This window comes from Sturnira hondurensis, unplaced genomic scaffold, assembly GCF_014824575.4.
Source record: "Sturnira hondurensis isolate 20B ecotype Veracruz unplaced genomic scaffold, ASM1482457v3 Scaffold0001918, whole genome shotgun sequence".
Classification (NCBI taxonomy): Eukaryota; Metazoa; Chordata; class Mammalia; order Chiroptera; family Phyllostomidae; genus Sturnira; species Sturnira hondurensis.
This window is the reverse complement of record NW_028074549.1, coordinates 1,341,842-1,354,153: the sequence shown is the minus strand read 5'-3', so window position 1 is coordinate 1,354,153 and position 12,312 is coordinate 1,341,842. Positions and strand designations below refer to the sequence as shown.

Sequence of the window (12,312 nt, the reverse complement as noted above, 5' to 3'; positions counted from 1 at the left end):
TTTCCACTAAGATCCGGAACAAGACAAGGTTGTCCAATTTCACCACTTCAATTCAATACAGTATTGGAAGTTTCAGCCACAGCGATCAGAAAAGAAAAGGAAATAAATGGCATTCAAATTGGAAAGGAGGAAACAAAACTGGCATTGTTTGCAGATGACATGATAGTGTACATGGAAAATCCTATAGACTCAGAAACAGACAACAGTATGGTGGTTACAAGAGGGAAAGTTGAGGTGGAGAAGGGAGGCAGTGAAGGGTAGAGGGAGTAAAGTTTACTTGTGATGGAAAGGGTTTCGACTTTGGCTGGTAAACACATAGTGCAATATAAAGATATTATAGAATTGAAATCTATATAATTTTATTAATCAATGTCCAACCCAATATATTTAATTAAAAAAGAAATATATAAATGTAAATAAAGGATTTTGTTGTGGCCTAAGGAATTATGGTGACACAGATTTGGAGGGCTAACCTCAAGCATAGCAAATATTGTACTGTGATTCCAAAAGAGAACACACTGTATCTCCAATGAGGCTAATGCTATATACTTTTAACAACTATTCTAAATTCAAATGTACTTTAAAAGAAACCATGTACCTACCCTTTGAGAAGCATAAACAGGATATTAGGATAAGCACTAATGTACTCCACAGTAGGACATCGAGTTCCTATCTGTCTTCTCAGGATGTTGTTAAATATCTGAGTCACATCTTTTTTGCCCTGTTGAAGAAACAACCAACCATTATATTGCACACTTGAAATGGGTGAACTGTATGGCATGTGAATTATATCTCAAAGGCTGTTTATATCCACATGCAAACAGCACTGTCATTTATAATGCACATGCAAACAGCACTGTCATTTATAATGCAAAAACATTAATTTTACTCTTTAGTAAGCTATACTTTCAAACATTCAACAGAGAGCCTACAAAATAGATGTAACTCCTTTCCACAAGGTTTGCACTGTGGGAATTTGCACAATAAAAAGTCTGTTTCAAGCAGTGACAACATGAGGCTGTATTCAGGCAAGTCCCCCGGGATGGTGCTCTGCAGAGAGTGGGGCTCTGCACCCTGAAGGTGGGGTCAGCAAGCTGGTTATTTTTGTCTCATTTTGGTAGCCTCCATGTGCTTTTTCTATGTATTAGGTAGAGCTGCTTTGACACCCTGTCTTAGTAAAGTGGCCAATTGTAGAAAAGCATACCAGTAAGTTGGATGGGGCAGAGCCTTAGGTAATTGTTAGGGAAGTGCAACCCATGTGAAGCAGGTTGATGGAGTCTCAGACATGATGTCGCTGCTCTATGTGGGAGAGGGCTCAGAAAAGGGACAATGGGCTGCTGCCTGATTTCAAATGTTTTGTCTGGGAGTAAGCTGTCCCCTGGCACTCACCCTGATGTCAAATACTTCAATTTCTCCCCATATGCCACTGGTGCCCTTTCAGTTATTGCCCAGGTGCTGGAGCCCAGAGGGATTGAGTTAATTCTAAGTCTGTTGCAGGCCTTTTAAGGGGAGAAGCCTGAATATCCCAAAATTTCTAACCTCCCTCCAACTCCCACAGATTTTTATAGCCATAAGTTATGGGGACTTAATCTTCCTGGCGCTGGAACCCTGGGCTGAGTGGTCTGGTGTGGGGCTGGGATCCCTTCCACCTGAGGTATTCCTCCTGATTTTTATCCACCACACATGGTTGTGGGACCACCCATTTTGTGTCTGTTTATCTCCACCCCTAATCTCATCTGGATGGATGTGATTTCTTTACTTCCTTGGTTGTCAGACTTCCATACAGCTTGATTTTCTGGTGATTTGGGTGGTAGCTGTTCTGTAGTTTAGTTGTGATTTTTGCTGTGGTTGTGTGAGGAGGCGAGCTGTGTTTACATACACATCTGGTGATTTCCTGAGTGAGGATCCTGGGGGCATGCAACATCTGGCCTTGGAGGTCTTTCCCTTTCCTCTGCAGAAACCAAGGTGAGGCTGACATCCATGTCTTAAACACATGTAGGTCAACATGAGGCTGTAGGGGTGTACACAGCTGGAGTGGGAGTCAGCGCATGTGACTGCGTGGAGTCCAGACTGATGTGAGCTAGTTGGTTCTCAATTTTTCATTAATGTTTCATAGTTTACAATATACAGATCTTTCACTTCCGTAGTTAAATTTATTCCTAAATATTTTTCTTGATGCTATTATGAATGGGCTTAAGTTTTCTAATAATTCATTGTTGGTGTATAGAAATACAACTGATTTCTTTATATTGATTTTTGTATCTGTAACTTTACCATTTCTGTGGCTCTGCTCCTGATGGTGGAGACTCCTTTTGGTGGAGTCTTTAGGGTTTTCTGTATATAACATCGTGTCATCTGCAAAAGGAGACAGATTTATTTCTTCCTTTTTTATTTGGATGCCATTCATTTGTATCTTCATTTGACTAATTGCTCTGGCTACGACTTTCAGTAGTATGTTGAATACAAGTGGCAAGAATGGGAATCCTTATCTTGTACCTGATCTTAAAGGAACTTTTTAGCTTTTCTACTAAGTATGATGTTAGCTGTGGGGTTGTCATATATAGCCTGTATTACATTAAGGCATGTTTCTTCCATACACAATTAGTTCAGAATTTTATTGTGAAAGGCTGTTGAATATTGTCAAATTCTTTTTGTTCATATATTGAGATGGTCATATAATTTTTATCCTTCATTTTGTCAACGTGGTATATCATATTGATTGATTTGCAGATGCTGAAACATCCTTGTATCCCTGGACTAAATCCCACTTGATCATAGTGTCTGACCCTTTTAATATAATGTCAAATTTTGTTTGTTAATATTTTATCAATGCTTTCCGCATAAATGTTCATTAGAAATTTGGCCTGTAATTTTCTATTCCTGCAGTGTCTTTGTCTGGCTTTTGTATAAGAGTAATGCTGGCTTCATGAAATTAGTTTGGAAGTGTTCTTCCTTCTACTTTTGCAAGAGTTTGAGGAGTTACATTAATTGTTCTTTAAATGTTTGGCAAAACTCAGCTGTGAAACCAACTTGTCCTGTGTGTTATTGTGTTGGAAGGTTTTTGATTACTGATTCAATATCTTTGCTTGTTACTGGTGTGTTCAGATTTCCTTTTTCCTCAAAATTCAGTCTTGGCAGCTTGTATGTTTCTAGGAATTTCCCTAGGAATTCAGTTGTCCACTTTGTTGATGATTAATTGTACACAGTAGTTTCTTATGATCCTTAGATTTCTATATTACCAGTTGTCATGTCTTCACTTTCATTTTTGACTATAGAGTCTTCTTTTTTCATTCTCTCCAAAGGTTAATTTTGTTTAAAAAAAAACTAGCTCTTAGTTTTATTGATCTTTTCTATTATCTCTAGTTTTTATTTCATTAATTTCTGATCTTTGTTACTTTCTTCCTTCTGGTAACAAAGGCTTAATTTATTCTTTATCCAGTTCTTTGAGGTGTAAAGTTAGGTTATTTTAGATCTTTCTTTTTCCTTAGTGTGGACATTCCCTATTAGAATTCTTTTTGCTGTCCTGTGTTGGTTTGTTGTATTTCTATTTTCATTTTTATTACTGTTTTGATCTGTTCTTGGCCAATTAGTTAAGAGCATATGGTTTAACCTCATATTTTGGAATATTCTAGTTTTCCCCTTATAACTGATTTCTACATCATACCATTGTGGTTGGAAAAGACACCTGATATGATTTCAATCACTTTAAATTTCTTAAGACTTGTCTTGTAGCCTAACCTATGAACTATCCTGGAGAATGTTCTGTGTGCACTTGAGAAAAATGTGTATACTGTGGCTGTTAAGTTCCATCTATTTCTGTTAGGTCCATATGATCTAACATGAAGTTTAAGTACAATGTTTTCTTATTGATTTTCTCTCTGGATCATCTATATTGTTGCAAGTTGGGCATTAAAAGTTCCCCAGCATTATTTTATTGTTGCCCATTTCTCCCTTTGGATGTCTTAATATTTGCTTTATATATTTAAATGCCCCAATGTTGACTATTTATAATTGTTACAGATGCTTGAATAACTGAGCCCATTACAGTCATATGGTACTTAACAATCAGGATATGGTCTGAGAAATGCATCATTAGGTGATTTTATCATTGTATGAACATCATAGAGTATACTTACATAAAAACAGATAGTATAACCTACTACTATATGTGTCATGATTTTATGCAAGTGGCAGCATAGGTTTGTTTATACCACCATCACCACAAATATGTAATGTATTATACTCTAACAGTATAACAGCTACCATGTCATTAAGTGACAGAAATTTTTCAGCTGCATGATATTATGGGACGACCATATTACTTGCAGTCTGTCAGTGACTAAAACATGGTTATCATGTACATGACTATATTATTATATAATTACCTTCTTTTTGTCTCTTGTTACAGTTTTGGCTTAATGTCTATGTTTTCTGTTTTAAGTATAGGTACTCCTTAATCTTTTGGAATTCATTGCAGGGAATATGCATTTCTTTCTTATTTAGTCAATGTGTGTCCTTAAAGCTGAAGTGAGTCTCTTTTAGGCAGAATATAATTAGGTCTTGTTTTGTTACCCAACCAGCGATTCTATGTCTTTTGATTGAACAATTAGGCCATTTACATTTAAAGTAACTATTGACAGGTATGAAATTACTACTGCCATTTTCTTAATTGTTTTCTGGCTGTTCTGTAGTTCCTTTCTTCGACTTTTCCTTTGTAATTTCATAATTTTTTGTAGTATTATGCTTCAATTTCTTTCTCTTTATCGTTTGTGTTTCTACAGTGAGCTTTTGCTTTGTGGTTATCATAAGGATTACAGAAAATATCTATTTATAATAGTCATTTAAGCTGATAACAAATTAACTTTGAATACATATAAACCTTTACATTTTCTTCCAACATTTTATGTTTTGATGTCATAATTCACATCTTTTCATATTATGTATTCATTAACAAACTATTGTAGTTATGGTTGTTTTTAATACTTTATTCTTTAACCCTTTATACTAGAGTTATAAATGATTTAAACCACAACCATTAGAGAATTAGGGTATTCTGTCATTGTAATTTACCTTTACCATTGAGTTTTATACTTTCAGGTTTTTATGTTACTGATCAATATCCTTTCACTTTGGCCTGCAGAACTGCCTTTAACATTTCTTGTAAGGCCAATCTAGTGCTGATGTACACATTCAATTTTTTTATTTATTGTCGGCAGTCTGAGGCTGCCGACTCCACTGGGCTGGGTGAAAGGGCCCGGGATGGGTCTGCCGTGGACTCTTGGAGCTGAGGGCTGGCAGCAAGGTCCTTGGGAGAGAGCCAGGTCATCAGCTCCCTCCCTACTGGGCCAGGCGCAGTTTGATAAACTCCGGGGAAGACTGGTTTGCTTAAAGTGTCAGAGAGAGAGGAATGGGCACTAGGAGGCAAACGTGGGAGCCTTGATCACCTTTGGAATCTGTGGTCACTGCCTTGGGGAACTGAGAGAGTTGCCCTTGAGTTTCCCCTAGCATTGGAAAAGGTTCGTGCTCAAGTCTGCGGGACCAGGAAGCCTGGCAGGGAGCGTGCACACGCACCTCAGCCTACGGCAGTGACTCTCAGGGAAAGAGTCCTCTAAAGAGGATCTGGATTCCTTCAGTGGGGCGCTGGGGAGAGGCAACAGTATGGATATTGGGAGAATGCTTGTGAGACCAGCTGAGTTCACCGAGAAGGGAGAAAGGCCACACCAATTGCCCCTCAGACTGCCGCAGCCAGTGAGACTAGAAAAACTGGTTTGGCCAGCTGGAAACCAAAAAAGAGGTGTCTTTTTTAAAAGTAATCTTTTATTTTTTAAACTTTATTATCGTTTGATCTTTCAATACTTTCCCCCTCTCTTTCGTTCTTTCTTGTTTTATTCCTTCTTCCTTTCTTTCCAAACTTACCACTTATTCTTCCCTTTTGCTGCCTTCCCTGTCTGCAAAGTGAGACAAGAAACTTGGAACTGCAAAAAGACCAGAGTTGGACCCAGAGAGGGGGCATCGCAACAGTAGAGACAGAGAGACAACTTTTACTTTGGCATACCTCAGAAACTACAAGTTACTGCATATCTGAATTATTTTTTTCATTATTTTTACATTTTTTATTGTAATAGTATCTTTGTACTCTTCCCCTTTCTGCATAGTCTTTGTTGCCTTCACTGGATATATTGTATCATTTGACAGGTTTCCCCTGTCCCCTCATACATACTGTATTGATAACTTAGTGTTCTTTACTTCCCCTTGCTCCATTAGCACACTATTGAAAATCCCATACTCCCTAATCTTGGATTCTCACAGATTCTGTCATTTGATTGTTGCTCTAATATTATTGTATATAATAGCTGTTCCATTCTCTTGTAAATACTACACAACACCCCTCCTAGATTTTAGCCCACTTCACGGTTTCCTGAACTATAATACTGTAGTGGTTAACCATACTTTATTCTCTCCTTACCTCAGAATCTGACCTACCACAACCTCACCTCACTTTCTAGAACAAACTCACAAGCCTTCCCTCCCCAACAAGAGCCTTATCTCCTTTTCATCCATTCTAAAAAGTGGCTAGTTGTGTTGAAGATTATGGTTATCACTATACATACCTGTTGTAGACCACTCGGTCTGGTTCTAGGAATTGTATCTTGACCCCTTGTGGCTAAGGGTGAGGGACAACATTTGTAATGCGAGCCGCAGGAGACAAAGCTTGTCCCTGGTACCAAACGCTGCCTCAGTTTCCTCTCCCTGCCTCCAAGGTTGGTCGAAGTCAATGATAGGTAAGACCCCTCTCAGCAGGGGGCAACATAAGCAAGACTCGATCACTTGGGAGGCCCTCATGGAAGGATTCAGGGAGCTGCGACAGGGAGCAGTGGACTCTTGCCCCCTGGCTTTGACATAGCCCGAGGCCCCATGTTCTCTGGGAGAAGGGCTTCCTGGCTCTAATCCCCTTAAGCCCGAATACCTGTTGGGGAGAGGTGCAGCTCCTTGCCTTGCTAGAGCACGTCCTGGGGAAGAATCTGGCATCACAAACACTTCCTGATAAAACAGTGAAATCTGCTCTGCTAAGAGTGCTTTCATTCATATGTTAAGGGTTCAAGGAAGAAATGCTAAAACTCTGTTCTTGACAGACTCTGAAGCCCTCAGATTTCTTTGAAATGTTATCTACTGTATGGCCCTTGTTGCCCTGTATAGCTGTGTATTAGAACCCAATAAAAGCCCCTGGAGGAGGGGGCTCAAGGCCTTTTTCACCTCAAAAAAACTAGCCACTGCTGGCCTTTTTCCCCTGAGAAACTGGCCACTGCTCACTTCTCCTCCCCAAGCAGATCACATCATGACTCGGTCATATTAACTCTCATCTGTGGCACTTGGGGGAACTTGGGAGAAAAGTCGGCCCTACACATACCAAAGGATCTCCTATCTCTTCCCTACTGGCTGATACTGTAAATATCATAGAATACTCTCATGCTGTCATAAACCATTTTGCCTTCCCCTCCAACTGATCACACACACACACACAAAAGGGTATGTGAAGCGGGGAACACAAGAATACCCACTGGAAGAGGAAACCCAACAACAAAGGAACCACCAACGAATAACAATAGAAGAAGGTGAAGGAGAGAGTGGAAACCACACAAAACTAAATCCAAGACTTACCTGGAAATACAACCAAAAAGTGGAGAAACTACCCAGTGCAAACAACTAAACAAGAGCAAAAGAGAATCCTCAAAACCCTGTAAACACAGAAAAACTAGCTTCAACACAACGCCCCTCACCAGCACAACAAATTACAACAGGTGGGAGAGAGGGAACATCAGTTCATCAGCTGGTGGGAAGGACCCACAAAAGAAAGACCCGTAAACAACCAAAACCTAAAGACAAACTCAGAGCCAACATAAAGGACAGCCCAAGACCAGCGAGCTGGGGAGATCAAGGAGACTATACCACTGAATCTCACAGGTATTATACAACAGAAGTTCACGCCATAAACCCAGGAAGCCAGAACAAATCAATTTAAGAAGCTGAAGCTAAAAAGAAGAGTCTCACAAACAATGGGAAGACAAAGAAACAACCCCCCAATAAAAGGAAAGGAGGAAGCCTCAGAAAGAATGCTAGATGAAATAGAGGCAAGTCAGCTATCAGATATTGAATTCAAACACTCGTTATCAGGAATTCCAAAGAGCTCACAATGAGTTACCAGAAATTACAGGGAAGCTACAATGAACTCAGTGCAAACTACTCAACATGAAAAAGGAAATAGAAACTATCAGCAAGGGACAAGAGGAAATGAAGAATACAATTTCTGAATTGAAGAACACAGTAGAAGGAATCAGAAGCAGGATTAATGAGGAAGAAGATCACATCAGCGAGTTGGAGGACAAAGTAGAAAAAAACTCCCACAAAGAACAAGAAAGGAAAAGAGGCTCAGAAAGAATGAAGAGGGATTAAGAGAAATGCAAGACATAATGGAAAACTTCCCTAATTTGATAAGAGAAAAAGTGACACAAATCCAGGAAACAGAGAAAGTCCCAGTTGAGAGGAACCCAAAGGGGACCACTTTAAGTCATATCATCATAAAAATGTAAAAATTCAGGCCCTGGGTGGTGTAGCTCAGTGAATTGAGCACGGGCCTGTGAACCAGACAACTGCGGTTCGATTCCCAGTCAGGGCACATGCCTGGGATGCAGGCCAGTTCCCAGCAGGGGCCAGTTCTCACCAGGAGATGCACGAGAAGCAACCATACATTGATGTTTCTATTACTCTCTCCTTCCCTTCTCCTCTAAAGATAAATAAACTACTTAAAAAAAAGTGTAACTCTAGAAAGCAACAACAATATCTATATTCAAAACTATACCCTGGAATATGATAATCAGTTTTGTTTCTAAATATAAGTAAATAAATCATTGACTTTAAAAATTGAAAAAAAAATGAAAATAAATGAAATGTCAAAATTCCAAGACAAAGAGAGAATCTCAAAGGTAGCAAGGGAGAAAAAGAAAGTAATATACAAGGGAGCCCCAGTAAGGTTACCTGCTGACTTCTCAATGGAAACAGTCCAGATTTCTGGCCAAGGCAGAGGCATAGGTGGAAACATTGTGTCTCCTCCCACAATCCAGTTTAAACACAACAGTTTTAGTAATAATGCAACCAAAATACAGAAAATTAAACTGTACGGAAGTCCAACAACAATGAATCATTCAGCCAGACCAGTAAGAGTTGCAGAGCCAGCCGGTGACGGAGTCGGGAAATGCAGGAAAAATTGGCCAGACCGACCCAGTTGGACAGGCCGCACATGGCAAATCCCAGGTATGGGGTGCCAACAGGCAGACCCAGTGAGAGCGTAAGACGGCTGAATAACCGTGGTCACACATTCCAGCACAGATAAATCAAGTGAAGGAGCGAGCAGTGAGACAGACTGTGCAAGCCCCAGCGGCTTACAGGAAGGAGAGGCGATTGCCACTGCCCCTCTCTGACCCCACCACCACATAGAGCGTCGCAACACAGCAACGTGGATGGCCCTGCCCTGGTAAACACCTAAGGATCGGCCCGTCATACATAACTGGAGTGAACAGACCAAAACATTATAGCTCAAGAACAACTCAACCCCCAGAGCCAATAATTCTAAGTGCCCAAGAGACAGCCAACCTATCAGATGCACAGTTCAAAACACTGGTCATCAGGATGCTCAGAGAACTGGTTGATTTTAGTCACAAATTAGAAGAACAAGTGAAGGCTAAACTAAGTGAAATGAAGGGAAATGCAGAGGAAACCAACACTGATGGAAAGGAAACTGGGACTCAAATCAAGGGAGTGGACGAGAAGGAAGGAAGAAATGACCAAAGAAAAGTATGAAGAAGCAGGAATTCAAAAAAATGAGGAGAGGCTTAAGAATCTATCGGACATCTTTAAACGTTTGAACATCTGAAGTATAGGGGTACCAGAAGGGGAAGAGGAAGAGCAAGAAGTGAAAAAGTTATTTCAACAAATACTAAAATACAACTTCCTTATACTGGCTAAGAAAATAGACTTCCAAGAAGTCCAGGAAGCTCAAAGAGTCTCAAAGAAGGTATATCCAAAGAGGAACACACGAAGGCATATCATAATTACATCACCCAAGATTAAAATGAAGGAGAGAATTCTAGAAGCAGCAAGAGATAAAGGGACAGTCACCTACAAAGGAGTTCCCATCAGACTGTTAGCTGAGTTCTCAAAAGAGACCTTGCAGAAAAGAAGGGGCTAGAAAGAAGTATTGCAAGTCATGAAATCCAAACACCTACATGCAAGATTGCTTTATCCAGCAAAGCTTTCATTTAGAATGGATGGGCAGATAAAGTACTTCTCAGATAAGGTCAAGTTCAAGGAGTTCATCATCACCAAGCCCTTATTATATGAAATGCTAATGGGACTTATCTAAGAAAAAGAAGATGAAAAATATGAACAGTGAAAGGACAGCAAACTCACAGTTATTAACAACCACACCTAAAACAAAAGCAAACCAGGAGGACAGCTAGATCAGGAATGGAACCATAGAAATGAAGAACACATGGAGAGTTAGCAACAGGGGAGTGGGAGGAGGAGAAGGGGGGGGAGAAGGTACAGAAAATAGCATAGAGGATAGGTAGAAAATAGATAGGGGGGAGGGCAAGAATAGTAGGGGAAATATAGATTCTAAAGAAGTTGTGACACGTGCACAACAACTAAAGAGAGAGGAGTGGTGGGGTAGTGGTGTAGGGTGGAGGGGAGAAAGGGGGGGAAATAGGACAACTGTAATGGCATAATCAATGAAATATAGTTTTAAAAAAAGAAACACTCCAAGCGAGAAGAAAATTGGAAGAAATATTCCAAGTAATGAGAATCAGAGGCCTGTAACCAAGGTTACTTTATCCAGCCAGGATCAAAATCAAGATAGAAGGGCAAATAAAGTGCTCCCAGGACAAAAGAAGTCTAAGAGAATACACCTCCACCAAACCAGCTCTTCAAGAAATACTAAAAGGACTGCTGTACAGAAAGGAAGAAAAAAGGAGAGACAAAGAGAAACACAAGTATAAAAATGACAATGAACAAGTACCTATCAATAATACTTATAATAACCTTAAAGATAAATAAATTAAATTCTCCAATCAAAAGACACAGAATAGCTCAATGGATCAGAAAGCATGACCCACACGTATGCTGTCTACAAGAGACCCACCTCAGAACAAAAGACCTACACGGACTAAAACTGAAGGGCTGGAAACAAATTTTCCAAGCAAACGGACAAGAAAAAAAATCTGGGGTAGCCATATTCATATCAGACAAGATAGTCTTCAAAAAAAGGGCCAAAAAGAGAGACCCAGAAGGTCATTTCATAATACTCAAGCAAAGAATCCACCAAGAAGACATAAACATTGTAAATATATATGCACCCAACATAGGAGCACCCAAAGATATAAAGAAAATCTTAGAGGACTTCAAGAAAGATATTGACAGCAACACAATTATAGTAGGGGATTTTAATACCTACTATAAAATGGACAGATCTTCCAAATAAAATGTCAACAAAGATAGTGTGGCATTGAACAGTGCCCTAGATGAAATGGACTTAACTGATGTATACAGAGCCCTTCATCCCATAGAATCTAAATACACATTCTTTTCAAATGCACATGGAACATTTTAAAGACAGACCACATGACAGGACACAAAGCAAGCCTAAACAAATTTATGAAATTTGAAATCATCCCGAGCATTTCTTCAAATCACAAGGGATGGAAATTGGAAACCAATGCCGCCCCCAAAAAACCCAAAACACTCAAAATCATGGAAACTGAAGAGCATGCTATTAAACAACAAATGGGTAAAGAATGAAATTAGGGAAGAAATCAAAAACTTTCTGGAAACAAATGAAAATGAATTCAGAACCACCCAAAACTTATGGGCCACAGCAAAGGAAGTCCTGAGAGGGACGTTCATAGCAATACAGGCCTACGTAAAAAGGATAGAAACATTTCAAATAAACAATCTAACCCTATGCCTACCAGAACTCGAGGAACAACAACAAAGATAGCCTAGAGAAGTATAAGGAAGGAAATAACCAATATGAGAGCAGCATTAAATGACAGAGAGAGTAAAAGCACAATTCTAAGCATCAATGAATCCAGGAGCTGTTTTTTAAGCAAAATAAACAAGCTTTTAAGCAGGCTCACCAAGAATAGAACAGAGAACACCCAAATAAACACAATCAGAAATGAAAGAGGGGAGAATACAACTAATATCACAGAATTACAAAGGATTGTACGAAATTTCTGTTAAGAACTATATGCCAAGAAA

The 12,312-nt window shown here is 39.5% G+C and overlaps 1 protein-coding gene across 1 annotated transcript in view; it reads right to left on the bottom strand.

The window, feature by feature from the left end:
- The window catches only part of CAB39L (calcium binding protein 39 like), a 35,113-nt gene that overhangs the window by 11,700 nt on the left and 11,101 nt on the right, over nucleotides 1-12,312 (bottom strand). The window contains exon 6 of the mRNA XM_037037737.1: nucleotides 603-721. Coding sequence (XP_036893632.1) covers nucleotides 603-721 — 119 coding nt within the window. The remainder of the gene's footprint in view (nucleotides 1-602; nucleotides 722-12,312) is intronic.